This window comes from Hypoxylon trugodes (genome assembly GCF_022578975.1).
Source record: "Hypoxylon trugodes strain CBS 135444 unplaced genomic scaffold F4822scaffold_1, whole genome shotgun sequence".
In the NCBI taxonomy this organism is placed as follows: Eukaryota; Fungi; Ascomycota; class Sordariomycetes; order Xylariales; family Hypoxylaceae; genus Hypoxylon; species Hypoxylon trugodes.
This window is the reverse complement of record NW_026250016.1, coordinates 2,547,902-2,564,017: the sequence shown is the minus strand read 5'-3', so window position 1 is coordinate 2,564,017 and position 16,116 is coordinate 2,547,902. Positions and strand designations below refer to the sequence as shown.

General features: G+C 46.2%; 3 protein-coding genes across 3 annotated transcripts; 1 reads left to right on the top strand and 2 right to left on the bottom strand.

Moving 5' to 3' along the window:
• Positions 1-245: 245 nt before the first annotated feature.
• F4822DRAFT_386095 (cell division control protein 42) lies at positions 246-2,719 on the bottom strand. The gene is made up of 4 exons (XM_051456678.1): positions 1,990-2,719; positions 1,595-1,714; positions 1,065-1,443; positions 246-1,013 (listed from the first exon to the last, which is right to left on the bottom strand). The coding sequence occupies exons 1-4, from the start codon at positions 2,007-2,009 to the stop codon at positions 948-950; spliced, it is 585 nt and encodes a 194-aa protein (XP_051319608.1). The 5' UTR covers positions 2,010-2,719; the 3' UTR covers positions 246-947.
• Positions 2,720-5,227: 2,508 nt separating this feature from the next.
• Positions 5,228-6,391, top strand: F4822DRAFT_386091 (uncharacterized protein). Its single transcript, XM_051456677.1, has one exon. The coding sequence runs from the start codon at positions 5,321-5,323 to the stop codon at positions 5,945-5,947; it is 627 nt and encodes a 208-aa protein (XP_051319607.1). The 5' UTR covers positions 5,228-5,320; the 3' UTR covers positions 5,948-6,391.
• On the bottom strand, positions 6,116-16,101 carry F4822DRAFT_27045 (uncharacterized protein). Its single transcript, XM_051454699.1, has 9 exons — positions 15,556-16,101; positions 15,406-15,479; positions 15,304-15,351; positions 15,204-15,246; positions 13,778-15,151; positions 13,388-13,728; positions 8,872-13,333; positions 6,371-8,793; positions 6,116-6,304 (listed from the first exon to the last, which is right to left on the bottom strand). Exons 2-9 carry the CDS (start codon positions 15,452-15,454, stop codon positions 6,285-6,287), a joined length of 8,760 nt encoding a protein of 2,919 aa, XP_051319606.1. The 5' UTR covers positions 15,455-15,479; positions 15,556-16,101; the 3' UTR covers positions 6,116-6,284.
• Between the last annotated feature and the right edge of the window lie 15 nt (positions 16,102-16,116).

Below are 16,116 nucleotides of genomic sequence, written 5' to 3'. Positions count from 1 at the left end.
ACTGAAACCGCCAATAACTTCTAGATTCGATGTTGTTGACTGTAGGATTGGAAAAACGCATACAATTGCTACCTTACGAAACCAAGTAGAACCCGGAAATGTACGCGGTCGGCGGAACTCGGGAACATTATTGTCTGCGTTGTCATTATCTCCCTCCTGATGTAATGCTGAGAAGGGAATATATCGGGAGTATGGCACGTGGCAGCTCAGGAGCAATTGAAACAAGATGCAGCGTAGAAAGACTTCAGGGGGGTGAGTTACTCAAATCTGAATTATGTACCTAATACGGGCTCGCAATCTTCTCAAGGTCACATTACGAGGCACCGAGATCGAGGAAGACGATCAAATCAATTCAGATGCACTCCGATCGCCAAACACAATCCTATCAAAGTCCTGCCTGCGTTCATGAATTTCCCCTCCAAACCCTGGCTGCTTAGAAAGTAGTAAGAAAAAGAGAAAACAGAATCAGGGTGAGTGTGACTCTCAAAGTTCTTGTCCGGAGGGAAAGTAAAAGTCGTAGTGGGAAGTATTGCTTCTCATATCGCAAGCTGAACCCCTCTGTCCGCATTGGTGGTATGCCTCTGTTCCTATATCCGGACCTCGAGAAGTGCTGGGCTGTTACGGGCCTTCCCCTCCTTTCGATCAACCTAGATCTGAAGCTCCGGTCGAGAATCTCTGCTTCCAGCTGTTCCAATGGTACCTCACTCTTGCGGTATGCTATACCGCGCAATTGATTCATTCTGAATCCTATCCGCTTGTGGTCGTATTACAAGCGCACATGTCTAAAAGATCGCCCCCTTACGGAAAAAGCAGATGTTGTGGAAAGATGCCCAATGACATGTCCTTGTACCTTCCAATATTTGGCCGGGGGGAGAGGGCCAGAATGGTGACAATAATGTGCAAAGAATGAAGGTAATGGGTATGCCAACCGTCCAGGAGGAACGGCATTAAAGAATTAAACACTTATGCGGCTTTTTCTTCGGCGCAGGAGGTTCCAGTGCTGCAACGATCGCCTAAAAAACAATCAGTATTTGCTCATCTCATACGAAACAATAACCGCTTACCTCATCGAAAACGTCCTTCAGCTTGTATTGCGTCAAAGCACTGCATTCCACATATTTAACTGCTCCTAACTCTTTCGCCATTCGTTCTCCGTCCTCTTTGCGCACTGGCTGCATCTTTTGCTTAGCAAGCTTCTCCCGAACGCTAGGGTCGTCTCTTAAATCTGTTTGAGTGCCGACGATTAAGCAGGGTACACCAGGACAGTGGTGGTGGACTTCAGGGAACCATTTTTCTCGAACGTTTTCGAAGGAGGCGGGCGATGTGACGCTGAAACACACTAAAAAGACGTCGGTTTGCGGGTATGATAGAGGGCGTAGACGATCATAATCTTCCTGACCAGCGGTATCAAATAATCCCAGTGTATAGGGCTCATCTCCTATCCTGTAAGAGAAGGACGGGTTAGCCTTGCTCTACATCGACCCGAAATCCAAATATAATTGCAATTGGCCATGGCGCTGGTATGCATTGAGCGCACCGATGATCGAAGCGGTCTGAACTTGGATATATATCGAAATTGTATCTCGGGACTCACATAACCGTGACGGCATAATTATCGAAGACCGTCGGGACGTATTCAGAGGGGAACTTGTTGGTCGTGTAGCTAATGAGCAAGCAAGTCTTGCCAACAGCACCGTCGCCGACAACCACGCACCTGCGAAGGGAAGAAAGATGTTAGCAATTAGTCTTTTTAATAGAAATATTACATGATAATACATTCAACAGGAAGGTGAATGACGCGTGATTTGTATCTGGTAGCGGCGTGGCTTGGAAACTAGGTACATGAAACATGGGGATGGGTTCGCATGGTTCTGAAGACAATGTCTGTCTATCATGCAGCCGCGCATTTTTAATCATAGTATGAATGAACGTAGTGTAAAATAGGAAGTAATTGGACAAGGAAAGAAAAGGCAGTTGAGGGCGACTTACTTGATTGTTGCAACCACCATTTTCACTTGCTAAGCTCCTGTGCAGGAGCAGGAACGATATGTTGATGTCCCTGATTCAGCAGCTGTCTTATCGCGAGTAATCTTGGAGAAGGTCGGCGGCTATCGGCCGTTTCGACTCGCAGTAAAAAAAGGGCGTGGAAGAAAAAAAAGAAAATAAAAGCGAGGTTAGAGGGGCTATGAGGCTTAGAGGGAAACCCGATGTCTTAAGTCTGAACCTCGATAGGCGACGGCGGTGAGAAGAAGACCGAAGAGAGACTGGAGAATACTCGATAACGAATAGAAAAATGCAATATCACAAAGAATTGAATTGTAATAAGGAATCGAGGAAAAAAAAAAGTATCAGCGGATAAGAGAAGGAGTCGAGGAAGACGGGGCGGGACTGGAGCTGGCAGGGGGGACTAAAAAGAGAAGAAGAAGTAAGAGGTAAGAGAGCTTCTCAATAAGATTGGCACAAGATTGGTAGATTGGTGGATTGGTAGGCAGACCCGCGGAAAGGAAGCAACTGACTAGGGGTTGGTCGGCAGGTAGGTGGATTGCGATGGATGTATGTATAGAAGGTAGGTGCTGGGTGCTGCTTCGGCGGTAGGTGCAACTACCTATGCAAGGTTAAGTACCTAGGTAGGTTGGGTGCTCCTGGTGCTATGAATTTTCCTATTCCCTGAGGCTTTCTTTCCTGGGGCGTGTGTGTTGAAGCGGCGTGGGAATTGCAGGTGAAATCACAGGCGGATTTTTGGGGGGATTTTGGGGGGGAACTTACATGCCCAGGCGTGTACTTAGGTACAACCTAAACACCCTTGACGCGCACCATATTGGATGCTGAATACGGAAGTATAGTAAGTACCTACATAGGTACCTTGGGTAACTAAACTTCATTAATGTACTTGCCTAGCGACTTCTAATTTATTAATCCCATGTCCCTTCAATTAACGCCCTGGTTCTTTTTTTTCTTAGTCTTTTTTTCAGTCCTATTCAATTAAAAAAGAGAAACATAATGCATGTACGGTTAGAGCAGTCTTCTACGTATTTCATACTACACGTCACATCAGATTAAGAGGGATGAAATGTACTTTATCACTTCCCTATCACACCACATTAAGGCGAATTGACTTGATCAGATGTGCCATTTACATTATGCATCACTAGACATATAGTAGCGTCCAATCCAATCCCATCTAAAACTAACAATTAACAAAGAGATGAAAAAAGGGAGGAAAATACCTAGTTATAAAGAAAGCAACAGGAGACAGGAAGAAAAAAAAAAAAAAGCTGACGACATTGTTATAGATCCCCCTGTCTCACCATCGAGGACTACGATTCACTAACAAATAAAAATTGATTCCCCGTAGCGGTCGATGCGAAGCCATGACCAGATTATGCGCCATGCTTCAAAGCTTTCTATATCCCCTAGGAGATCCAGGAAATCAACAAGGAGCAAGGGGGGGCCAATGGATAATTTCGCTGATTCTTGACTATCATGTCATTGGCGAAATCCTTTACCATTCTGTTTGATCTGTTACGTTGTTTTAGCTTCGAAGTCAGCATGATAATGTCGTACTCTTTCGGTTTAGTCTTGATTTATTATGCACAATAACTATGTACAGACTGCTTATGGATCTCTAGATATGTGTATTACCTAGGTATGCATATTTCCCCCCATGTCGTTTTTATTCATGCGTCATCAGGGTCCTTCATGACGAAGAGAGGACGGAATGGATAATGGATAGGTACTTCCAACTAACTGTAATGTCTCGGATAAGGCGAAAACCCTTTCATCCCCCTTTTTTCTAGAACAAATCTACGCAATAAGCCTATGCGCGTAGAATGAAAAGGGCAAACTTAGTACCATCGCCCTGTCTGTGTAGGGCCTCGGCAGCCTTACTTTGACAGCTGAGGGTAAGATAGATACGGTATGTGCCGTGTGTAGATTCGATCCCTATTCTAGCTACATACATAGTGGACATACTACATACGATCAGTGCTATCCTATCTGTATTAAACATGCAGTGAAACCCGGCGGGCCAACCAGAAAAGTGTCGCATACACCAAACACAAAATCAGAATCATTTGTCGAAGCGTTCATGTTTGTAATCTATATTCGGAGTGAAAGTCATAGCTCCGACACGACACATTATATTTATGTAACCGCGACTCGTCGTAAATTCCTCTACGCCGTTATGTCTAAGCCACTCGGTATCCAGGCTAAGCGCGCATATGCTCTATAAGTAAGGCGGGAGGGGAAAGAGGGAAAGGGTAGTTACAGATCCATACGTATCCGGTGTAATCGCTGCGGTTGAAGATCGCGGTCGTGGCGGAGCTGTCGATCAAAAGGGTTAAAGAAGGGTATCTGCAGCTCCAATTGGCATCTTATCGTCCAGATCATACGAAGCCTTTCTTTTCTGTACGCGCCTCGAACAAGGACACTAGTACTACGTGGCAGTCATGCGAGGCAACGGTCAGGCGATTTTGGTGTCGTATAAAAAGTCCATGAATCCTATCGCATGTATAGTAAGTGATACAACAAGATGGGTGCAACCTTCGTGGTGAGAGGGCGTTCTAACAGGTCTCTTTGTGACGCCCTATCGATAGCCTTGAGGAACCTGCTGGCTGTAGCCTGCTCTTTTTGACCGCGACGATCTCAACTCCTCAGAGTACACGCCGCTTAGTCACCATATAGTTGTCCCCTCTTCATCCCTTGAGACCGCCACATGACAAATTTGAGTCGGGTGGAGGGAAGACAAAGGCAAACAGCATATTGATGAAAATCCTAGTATCCCTGCGTCCGTATTGGAGGTCAAACTTTCCAGGCATATGAAAAATTTGGTGCAAATCCCGCTCCTTATGGCAGAAATTGGGCAGTGCTATTTGATTCCTAACGAAGAGGGTCCTGGAGCCACTCAGATCCTCTAGTAGGGCTCACAAAGAACGGTGTGTTTTGCAGAGTAAATGTAATGTGATCTAGGCAGCACATATGTAGTAGTTTGCACATGTCAAGTTGTAGGATGTCATTGGAACGGATTGGGATGATTTCCTATTGGCGATGTCTCTGCAGCGTTTCAATACAGGAGGAGTTCCGAGAGGTCGGGGTTTTAATAGGTGGGAGATGGATTAGGTAATCCGGGGCAGCCTAACCTTATTCGGGGAATTCCATTGATTCAGCTAAGCCACTTACGGAGTTGGTGTATAATTTAACTCCGAGATCTCTCAACTCACCGTAGATTTATTCATAGACTGGTCGAACTCAAATCAGCCCAAACACTACTTTTTTTTCTTTTTACGGCAAGCATTTGAAAACAGCTAGCCATCAATTCACAATGGAAGTCGACCACATCGATAAGCTCCTAGAGCAATATCTAAATCTCTTACACGAATACACAACCCTAAGAGACCAGCTCAACAGCCTACAGACGGGCATATACCAAAACATCGCACGCGCCAACTTCGCTGCTGAGCGTGGTATGCGATATAACCAGGACCACTATGATGAGCGCATGCAAGCCTCTAGGAGGTTGACTATAAATACCATAGGCGACAGTCAAGAAAGCGTACCTATTTTCACAGTGAGCATCGGAGATTTGGAGCTCAAAGTATCCACGGTGACACAGGACCCGGAGAAAGAGGCCTCTACCACCGACTCCGATGCTCCTAACGTGAAGGAGGGCGAAGAGGAAAAGAAGGACGAGGCAATTGCATCTCAAAAAACGAAATCAAAGGATCCACTAAGATGGTTCGGATTGCTCACTCCTATGTCCCTACGACAGGCCCAAGCACAAAGTATCAAGGCCGTCGAGGGGATCATACCTAAACTAGTCTCGGTAAATGCCCAGATGGCCCAGGTCGAAATAGAAGTCCGCAGAGCCCGCAAGAAGCGTGCCAAGCTAGAAGCAGCCGCCGCGAAAAAGGAGCACGATGTCGGAATTAGTACGGAGATCACGGCATGATTAGTAGGATAATATAATATTTACTTGTGTATAGCGCGTAATAACGCTATACTATCCTTTCTATACACAATTTCTGGGTCGGCTTACTCATCGTGTCTGGCCCAACAAAATGTATACATCGATGATGACAGGCTGAGACATGGCTATATAATCTAATTTCCACATATAATCCGGGTCTCATACTTTCTTCTCCGCCTTCCGAGCTCGGGAATACATGCCTTCGACAAAGAAATAGCGACATTTGGTATCAATACAATAGTAAGCGCAAGTACATGCTCGAACAAAGCTAACAGAATGAGAATATCTACATGGGTATCATCTCGTAGCAATAATATACTCAAGCATAAGCAGCCCAACCTAAGCGAAGCCTCGTTAGCACATGTATCTCGGTACTAATTTCGTGTACGGATATTAATCACTCACCAGAATACAAAAATGCCAAATTCCTCTCATCCGTCGCCTGGTTGATAAGATCGTTGACCGTAGCGGTTACGCTCAACGTCTTGCTAAGCTTCTTGCGCACAACTTCAAGCGCGCGGTCAGCCTCACTAGGCTCGTTAATGGCGGACTTCCTTTTCTTGGCATCGATATCCGCATCACCACCGTCCTCCCCATCGCGTCGCGTGTCTTGCAGCTTAGCCATGCGTACGGGGCTCATAGACCACGAGTATAAAGGATCATAACGCAACACATCGAGGATTGTCATAATTGAGTATGTCTCTTCGCGCAACGCGTCTAGCGTGAATTCGCAGCACCTTCGGAAAACACCTTCTGTCTTGGTGATGCCCATGCCGTCTACAATATCGCGGGTAAGCCTAAACGGCACCAGTTCGGGAACAGGTAATATGCGACCCATTTCGAAAGCTACACCAAGATCAATGTGGACCACCTCGCCGGATTTTGAGTCGAGGAGGATATTGTGGCCGTGGCGATCTCCGAGGCCGAGAATGTGACCCAAAATAGAAATGGCCGCCGTGGTTCGGGTGTATGCTGTTCGCTTAGCAAACCATTCGTCTGGATCAACGAAATGTTCCATGAAGAAATAGCGCATTACGGGTTGGAACCGGTCTGTCACCCTCTTGTAAGTGGTCACGCGTACTTCGGCAGATTTGCTTTGCACCTGAGAAATCTCTTTTCGACATTGAGACCCTCTGAGATCCTTTGGGTGGTATTGTTCGTGAGCTGGCATGAGATACTCATGGAGTGGTATGGTATTCGAGACGAATTCGATGAGACCGGAAGCAGCAGTTAAGGGCAACACCTTGTATGTTCTGATTCCCAAATTGCGTTGCTGGGTAGATCGATGATGTTTCAGCACGGAAGAGACAGCAGCAAAGACCTGTTCCATAATGGCGTCCTGGCGCAGATCGTCGTTTCCACCTTTGACAAGCTGCTTAAATCGTGCTCCGTTAGTACCAACTACCGTGATAATCTTCGGCGCGCTGACACCGGATGCAATAGACATGCTCGGCTCAACCTTGGCTATGAATGGGATTTGGCTGTAGTCCCGATTTGGTGACAGCTCTATCTCTATTGTAGGCGGCGGAATGCGCCACTTTGCTAGGGCGCCTGCAAGATTGGCACCAGCATTGGACTCCTTAACGGGGACCTTCTGCCCTGCCTTATAGCGCTGAGGATCTCGTTCTAGAGCCAATGTATGGTAGGCTTTACTTGTATTATCGATAGCGTACCATATAGACGATACAGCTTCCGTCTTACTAAGCCGTTTGCTGACCTCTGCAGTAGCTTTTTGTCGAAGTATGGCCACATCGTCCTTGTCATTTTTGCGTGCCCTCGTTCCCGACCATATCTGATACATTCCATGATAAGGGTGGTCAACACAAATGCGATACACGAGATCGATAAGGAGCTTTTGAAAAAGGTTGCTTTGATCGAGTAGACGTGAAGTCAGTTGATTCATGAGTGTGGCGAATTTTCGGGTCGGGACCTTGTCGATGTATTTCCGGACGGCTTCATTGGCAAAATCTTCTCCTGATCGCTCTAACCACAGAGCAGTAAATCTCAAGGCATCGTTGTTGTGTTCATCAGAGGATATTAGTGAGAGAAGGTAATTCTCTAGACATAGCCGAACGAACTCGGTTCGGCTTTGTTCGACACGACGTAGTTCTTGTTCGTCTAACTCGAGCCACTGCTTCGCTTTTGAAAGATGCCCCTGGAACCGAGACTTAGCTTGAGAGTCTCGTGTGTTGGATATGAGTCCCTTGAGTTGCAGGACTTCGTCGTTTTTTCCTTTCTTCAAGTGCTGAAGACGAGCCAAGTCCTCGAGCCCATCTGGATTTTGTAGCTGTTCGTCACAGAACATGGCGAACTGATGGTAGACTTTACTAGCTTCTTGACCATCGGTTTTGCCTCTGAGTTCCTTTAATGCAGGTTGTAGGTAATCTTTCTGGATCGTTTCTGGTTTTTCTAGCTTCGCCACTGATATCTGATATCCCGTTTTCGCTAGCAGATCTGGGCGACTAATGGGAATAGTCTGCTTCTTAAGGTTTGGGTCTTCGTTGATATCTTGCAACATATGAATTGAATATGTCATCTCGCCATGGTCCCACAAGGAATTTGCGGCTTCGAATTTCGCGATGGAATCAAGGTGTAACCCGAGCTCTTCGCTTGGCTGAACCAAATCTTTGAGCGACGTTGCAATATTCAGACACTCCTGGGTAGCTCGATGATGTCTATAAACGCCGGACGATAGTATCATTGATTTGACCTGCGCCAAGGTTGCTTCCGGCGGGTTTATTTTTGTCATACCGCGGCGTTCAGAAGTTTGAGTCAGCACGCTTAGCGTTGTTTCTCTGCAAGAGAGCATTTGGCCGACATCCTCATACCTAAATACCGTAATTAATAGCTGTACAGAGCGAAGAAGAAGAAAAAGAAAGACAACTGAAAATATATATATTACGTACCGTCCACTCTTCATCCACCCAGAGCGATTAGTGAATGTCGTTAAGATCTTGTCGAGTTCGGTCGAGTCGGTCATTTCCACAACATCATTGAGTTCCGTTAAGACAGCTAGCGTACCCAGGTAACGACGGAGATGCACTGGACTGAGATCTTTCCTAACCACGCTCCGCATAGTTTCGCTAAAGCCAACATGGGTAGCCTTCCTTGCAAAGCTCAGCTCGGTCGCCTGATGCCAGGTCTGGAACGCTTTATATAGAGTAACGGAAGGGTTCTCAGTAGACGTTGGGGCCGGTAGGTTCCAGATCTCCAGTCGCCTAGCTGTACTGAAAGTACTCTCCACAGCAGTAGGCGAACCATCTAGGTCTTGTTGGGTTTGAAGGAGAGAATGCGATAAGCCCGACAGGCCAAGATTTCCAAGTGCACCTACTAATGACTGATTATCAATATTGGCGGCTGGATCTCTTCTCCGGATGTGACTATCGTATTGCGCGCCGCGAAATGCCAGACTCATACTACCATTCTTTTCGTATTCAAGCCGTGCGAGGACGTTGCTCAAAGTTGAGGTCTGGTCAAGGCCATAATATGCATCTGGATCATCAATATTTTCAAAGATATCCATCAAAACATCCGTGGATTCTTGGGCCCGAACTGTAGAAGAACGACGCGATGTTCGGGACCCTTCGGTAGATACCATTTCAACAAGCAATAATGCTGTTTTGAACATACCACATTTTGTAGCAGCTGCAGCAACTGCAACAACATCAAGGTCGAGCCATTGAGCCCGATCAGCTATGGAGCTCTCTTTCGGCAGTTGTTGTGTTCTTAGATATAGGATGGCATTTATAATAAGGCTCATGTTTTCCTTCGCTATCGCCGAATCCAGCTTGAGCCAATTCTTCAGCGCGCTCGATAAGCTACGTCTAGCAGATTGCTGCTTTTCCCTTTCGAAGAGAAGCACCAAATGAATAATGTATGGAAAAGCCTGCTGGGAGAATCCCTTGACATTTGCGAGTATCGAAGGCAAGGCATTAAGGACAATGCTTTCAGGGCATGATTGTGCTAGGTACACGGTGATACCTTGGGGCCATTTCGGATCCTCAAACGCTTCATTAGAGAGTGCATTGGTGTGGCCTTTGTAGATAGGGCTGATAGGTGGTTTATCAGAAGGAGGAGTCCGATACGGTGCCCAGGCTGATGTCACAAGGAGCTGATCGGATAAGATTTTTTCACAAGCCGTAAGCAAGTCGGTGTCGCCCTTGGCCGCAGCATCCGTGACGATGTTTCTCAATGCTGATTCTGCAAGCCCCGCCTTATAACAATCACTGTCGGATGTCAAAGACTGTAGAAGACTGAGTAGGCCGTATTCAGATCCGGAAGCCTCCATTGACGTGTTATAATATCGCGACAACTCAGATTCCTGCAACAGACCCTGACCGACGTGGCCGGACGCAGCGAAACTCCTCCCAACAACTCGGCCCGCCCATGCAAGGTATTCGTTACTAAGACCTTGGGCCTGGCAACTTTTCCAAACAACCGTAACCAAATCTCTCGCTTCTTCGTCAGAAGAAACTACGTCAACGCTGTAGGAACTCGGGATCGTAAAGTGACTACAAAGCATTTCTAGCGCTAGTTTGCGTGAAGGCTCGTTCAGCAATTGAGACCCATGCACACCGTCTTGAAGGATTTCAAGTAGCAATCTACTTTCGTAAGTACCTCGCTCTGCGTTTCCAGAAGACCTAACATGAGCTGCGGAGCTCGTAATTGCTTCAAACGCATTGCGTTGCTGCGGGTCTCGAAAAGATGGAGACTCGTAATTCTCTAGATATCTTGTGAACCACGAATGGAATTTTTGGGCTTTATTCATAGTCGCTTTGAATTGGCTCTCTTGAGTTGTACTGGATTGGCTGGTTTCGAGGAATACACGGAGAGAGGCAAGGGCAGATAGGGCATAGCCAGCAACAAATGAAGGGGACTGTGATAAAGACTCTGAACCTTTCTCTATGAGATATTGACTCAATCCGAGCGCATCATCTGCACATTCCGTATCGACAATAAGGGGACGTATAGATTGCAGAAGCATTTCTAAAGGATATGATTCCCAGGCGTGCCGGCCCGCTAGGCAGACAAGGACTCTGATCTTTCGAAGGACTGCGCATGTATGCAAGGGTCCTAGTGCCGTGTGAACGCCGTTGAGTAATTTTCTAGCAATACTGACCACGAGTGCAGGTGTCCACAACCCCGACATCTCCCACTCTGTCCGAGTGCATAATAATTCTATCTCTCGGGTGAGATATTTGGCACGGAACATTGGTTGCTGATTTGGTGATAATCCAATTTCGGAGTGGCCGCATTTCTTGATCTCTCTCATTGCCTCGGCGGCATATTTAAATTTTTGGTCTTTAGCCCACGCATCCTCGACTGGATTTTCTTGGTCGATGAGACTGAAAAACAATCCAATAATGTCGGCGAAGTTGATATATATACTATCAACGAATGCTTCCCGACCAATAATTTTTCGCAGTCGGCTTTCTCCACTTCGCTGTTGTTCTGATTTAGGCATGCTGATATCATGAGCCATGCTGTACGCAATAATTTTTGAGAAATTTCGCTTGATGAGCTGTGCAAAACTATCGCCAAGGGTGGTTGCCAATTCTGTGGCTGCCTCATCCTGTCCCCGCATCACCATTAGGGCTACTACTTCAGATTGTGCATGTTGTAGTAATTCCCTGAGGGTTGTGAAACCGAATATCGTAAATGGAATGTCGTCAATACTCTTGATTTCAAGCCAGGTGTACAATAACTGAGGCGCGAATAGATCGAACAGCCGCTGCGTACTTTCAAGTTTTAAAGACGTTGATATTTTCTCGAGGCAGAGTGCGGCATGGTCTGTCGAATTGGGGATTTCTCCGGGAATCTCAAATATGTGGTAGATGCCGCGTCGAAGTAGAGTAGGCCATGCCCTTGCCAATTCGGCAAGTATAAACAGTCGTAAGGCTATGCCCTCGAAGAAATCACTCTTACTCGGGAGGAAGTTCAGGACGTCGACAAGGACCTCGTCGTGAGATTTCAGGACGTATCGGCTGAACAAAGCTGGTAAGCGAACTCCGATATAGTACTTGACTGGTATCGCTGCGCTCTCTAGTATATCGAATAATGATGCGCTTGGAGGGTTCATATCGATCATTTCGGGGTACTTCTCATTGATTTGAATCAAACGGAGAAGCAATCGGGCTAGTGACATTTGGGTGCACGACGATAGGATCCCGTTGTCCAGTGCAGCATTGAGAAAATAGTAGTACAAATCGCCCACACGGGACGATATTTCGCCGTTGCTATCGGACCATATTGGCATGAGTCCTTCCATTACGTCTAGGCAAACGTCCAGGGCGACTTCACAAGTTGAAAATGCTGCGCTTCCTATTAGCTCGCCTATTCTACCAATTACTCGATTGGCGTCGTCGGGATTGATTATGAGATCGGAGTCGAACAGTTCCTGGATTAAGCAACGACAAGAGAGAATTTCTTCGTCGGACAATTCCAAAAACTCATCCAGAAATGGCGCAGGTACAAGTCCAATCTGGCCATTATCTTCACGCAGTACATCAAGGAGGCGCAATCTTTGAATTGTATCTGCGTAAAAAGTTGATGCCTGTAAAACGATAGACGCGTCTTGTCGAGATACTTCAAGCGACTTAGATGACGTAGCAGACCGACTTTCTTTGGATTCGAACTCGTCGTCAAGGTCCATGTAGTCATCGTCTTTAGATAATCGTTTCCTGTCTCTCTTGCGGAAAGCGCCGGATATCTCGCAGAGTAATTGGTGAAGATATTTCCATTCTACTCCTAACTTGCCCAATTCATGACTTGAAATTGCCGGTATATAGGATCGAATTGATCTTAAAAGGCAGCTGTAAAGGTCTTGGCTCTCGGTAAATTTGGAAATTCCTGTCAGAGCGGTTTGGAGTGTCGAAAATAGAACATGCTCCATCTCCTGGGACTGCCTTGAATTTATCTCCATCATTTCAGGAAGGACAAGAGTACCGATGATTAAAAATGAGATGACACTCTGCAGCTTTTCTGGGGTAATTTGCGCTGTCTTGTCTTTATGCTTGTCCCAAGATTCACATAATGATCTTATTTCCTCGAGTTTCGGATAGAAAAGCTCCGTTATGAGCTTTTTTGTGCCGTGAACATTCGAAGAGTCGCCAACTTGTATGGTAGGATCTACGAATGGCTGACGATTAAAACCCGAAGAGTCAACAGCATCCGCATCGAACAGAAGTAGGTATTTGATTAAGCTATTGCGTTCTTGGAGCATGAGTAGAGTTTCCCCAATATGCCCCGAAATTATCTGCGATGGTTGGGACAACATTAATTTTTGACTACCATAAGTCGCCCTTATGAGGTTGACAATATCTAAGGGCAAGACGTAAGTAGAATATGATGATATAAAAGCCGGGTCAGCTACATAGTAGTCAGCATGGAAATCCTATAGTTCAGCCACGTAACTTTACTCACCGGGGTCCCATCTGAAAAACATCCAGCGGACTACATGATTACATGTCGCATAGCTCGCGCTCGGAAGATGGAAGTTCCGGAGGTGAAGAAGGGTTGACATTAAGGTGAGGGAAGAATCCATTACAAGAGCTGGTCCATTCACGTCGGCGGTCATTATCATACTGTTAATATCATCGGCAATGTCGCGATATGGTACAAGCTCATGGGCTACGATGGAGTGAAGAAGCATGCTCGAGGCTCGGCAGTTTGAAGCCATGCTGATGGATCGCACCGCAATCTGCCATATTGGCTTCCAAAACGTGGATAGGGTGTCATTAGTAGCGCTGGCTTGGTATGTTAGACTAGATGAATGTTAGCGTATGAGATTGAAGTGATATATAAAGATCCGACCTTGCGCAAGCGATCATGGCCCATGTAGCCACTTTGCTATTTTTGCTAGTGATTTGGCCTGTCAAGAAAGAGAGCAAATCGGAGATTTCATCGACGTCAACTTTGAGGCCCGAGACGAAAAATGGTATAATTTGCAGAGTGGTAAACTGTATGGAATGATCGATTGAGCGGAGTTTCTGGCGCAGCCGACTAAAGCCGACAGCTGTCCGTTGCTTTTTGCGTGGTTGTTCATCTTCAGCTGGAGCTACCTGAGACTGCTGAGAGCCCTTCCACATAAGGCATTCGAGAAGAGCTATGATGTGTACTACCGCCCAATGTTTCTCTCCGTCAACATTGAAAGGCCGCAATGAAAAAGATTCGACTTGGAAATTTGCGCTAATGTGAGGTGTAGAAGAATACGACAAATCGTCCTGTTGAAGTTGAGCGCGTTCTTCTCGCTTAGAATATTCACTCCATAGTAGTTCCGCAAGATTTTCGATATCACCAAGGAGCGAGGGTTTTTTGCCTTGCTTGATCAGAAATTCAAGTTGGAGATGGAAATTGAACAGAAGCTTCAGCATCTCGACACGAACTCCATTTAAAAGCGCATCGTGTGCAGACGCCGCCTTCGTTTGCCACCATTGACTCACTAACGGCAGGCAGTCCATAACTAAGGAGCTTGCATGATCTAAATCATCCGATTGCGATGTCACGAAAATCTTGTTGATCAAGGCAAATGCTAACTGATGCAACTGATTTATGCCGAAAGAACGAAGTTGGAGGACTTGAATGACCACTGACGCTATCTCTCTTGCGAATTTTAAAAGAGGTGCATTCGGAGCGGATGCAAGGTGCAGAAGGATTTGTAAAAGATCTGGCAGTTGACTGCGAGAAACTAGGGTGGCCCGTTGTGATGCGGATGCAGACCGCGGTGTTGAGAGCGCCAACGATGCCCCTTGTCCGGTGCCAGGCGCGGGCGAAGCTCGTGAAAAGTCTGCATCTCTTTCCGAAGCTGCTAAGTATAAAGTCAAGACATTAACAGCGAAGTCAGCGCATGACTTCCAACCTTTGCTTTCCCCCGTAGCAAGAAGCTCGACGTTAGCGGCATGGCTTAGGAGGGCAGCTAGTGCTTTGATATAGTCTTGAACAAGTGGCGGTACTAAGTCATCTTCGGGATGTTGTAAAGTTTGGGTGATATGATCTATCACAGAGAGGACAGTTTTCCGCTTTAGCTTGCCTGCGCCTAGTTCAATACCGAGGCGTAGTGCTTCAGCGCACTTGGTAAGCCTACTGGCAGCAGTGCTCTTACGGCTGTAATAGGCCTTTTTTTCGGCTAAGGCACAGCGAAAGAGCGCCTCAAAAGTTATGTGGTAGCTCTTATCATCAAGGGCCGCACTGGAAATTGGTCAACCCCGAAACGCAGGAACTTTTATTAATACTCACTCACAAATTTGAAGCTTTCGTTTGTTCCTTGAATATGTGAATTAAATCTAGGCAAGTTAATACGTTTTACTACTATCTTATTGTGGAATCAATGAGTATCTCACCATCCAAACCAGAGGACCGAGTCGTACTGTTACTGCTTTCGATGGCGACTGTTCACTCTTAGCATTGTTCGCAGTAAATCCTTTCATGGCAATGCGACTTACTTCTCGCACCATCCATGGTGATTTGTCGAGTTCTAAGTCGTGGCGCCATCTTGCCGCTTGAGTTACCTCCTAGTCTACAGCAACCCGACGTAATTAGTTAAGATATGCGGAAAAGTAGTATATTTTGCTTCTGGGACAGCGGGTACAAACCAGACTCAAGTTTAAGATGACGAATGAGGTCCCATACGATCTGAATCCGTCGTTTAATCCCCGTTCCCATCTCAATTCATCAGTGAAGGACGTCTGGGTTGAGTGGGTTTAACTGATTATGAAACTGAAGTTCTGTAGTGAGCTTGACAAGAAAGCACCAAAAGTGAGTCGACTTCAAAAATTCGTGCTATCGCTATCAGAAACCTAGGAAATGCGAAAAAGGGAGCCGCTTTATGCTAACTGCCTAGGCAGAATATATTTAATACATTGAATAGAGACAATTAGTTTGACAGTTCTGCCTGCCTTGGTTTTTTTTTTTTTTTATTGTTGGGTTGATTCCTGTAGGCAGGCTGCGGGAGGAACAGCTGAGCTGAGCTCCATGGATGTCACTGTTGTTTATTGGTGGGTCAATTGTTACCTGGGCACTTTGGGTAACGAAAAGTCCTAGACCGATTATTATTCTGCCGGCAGAAACTCACCGCTCTATTCTTCGGACCTTCCATGCCAATCAATTTTTAGCGTGGTAACTGCTTTGGATGTTGTAACGGTGAACATTGAATG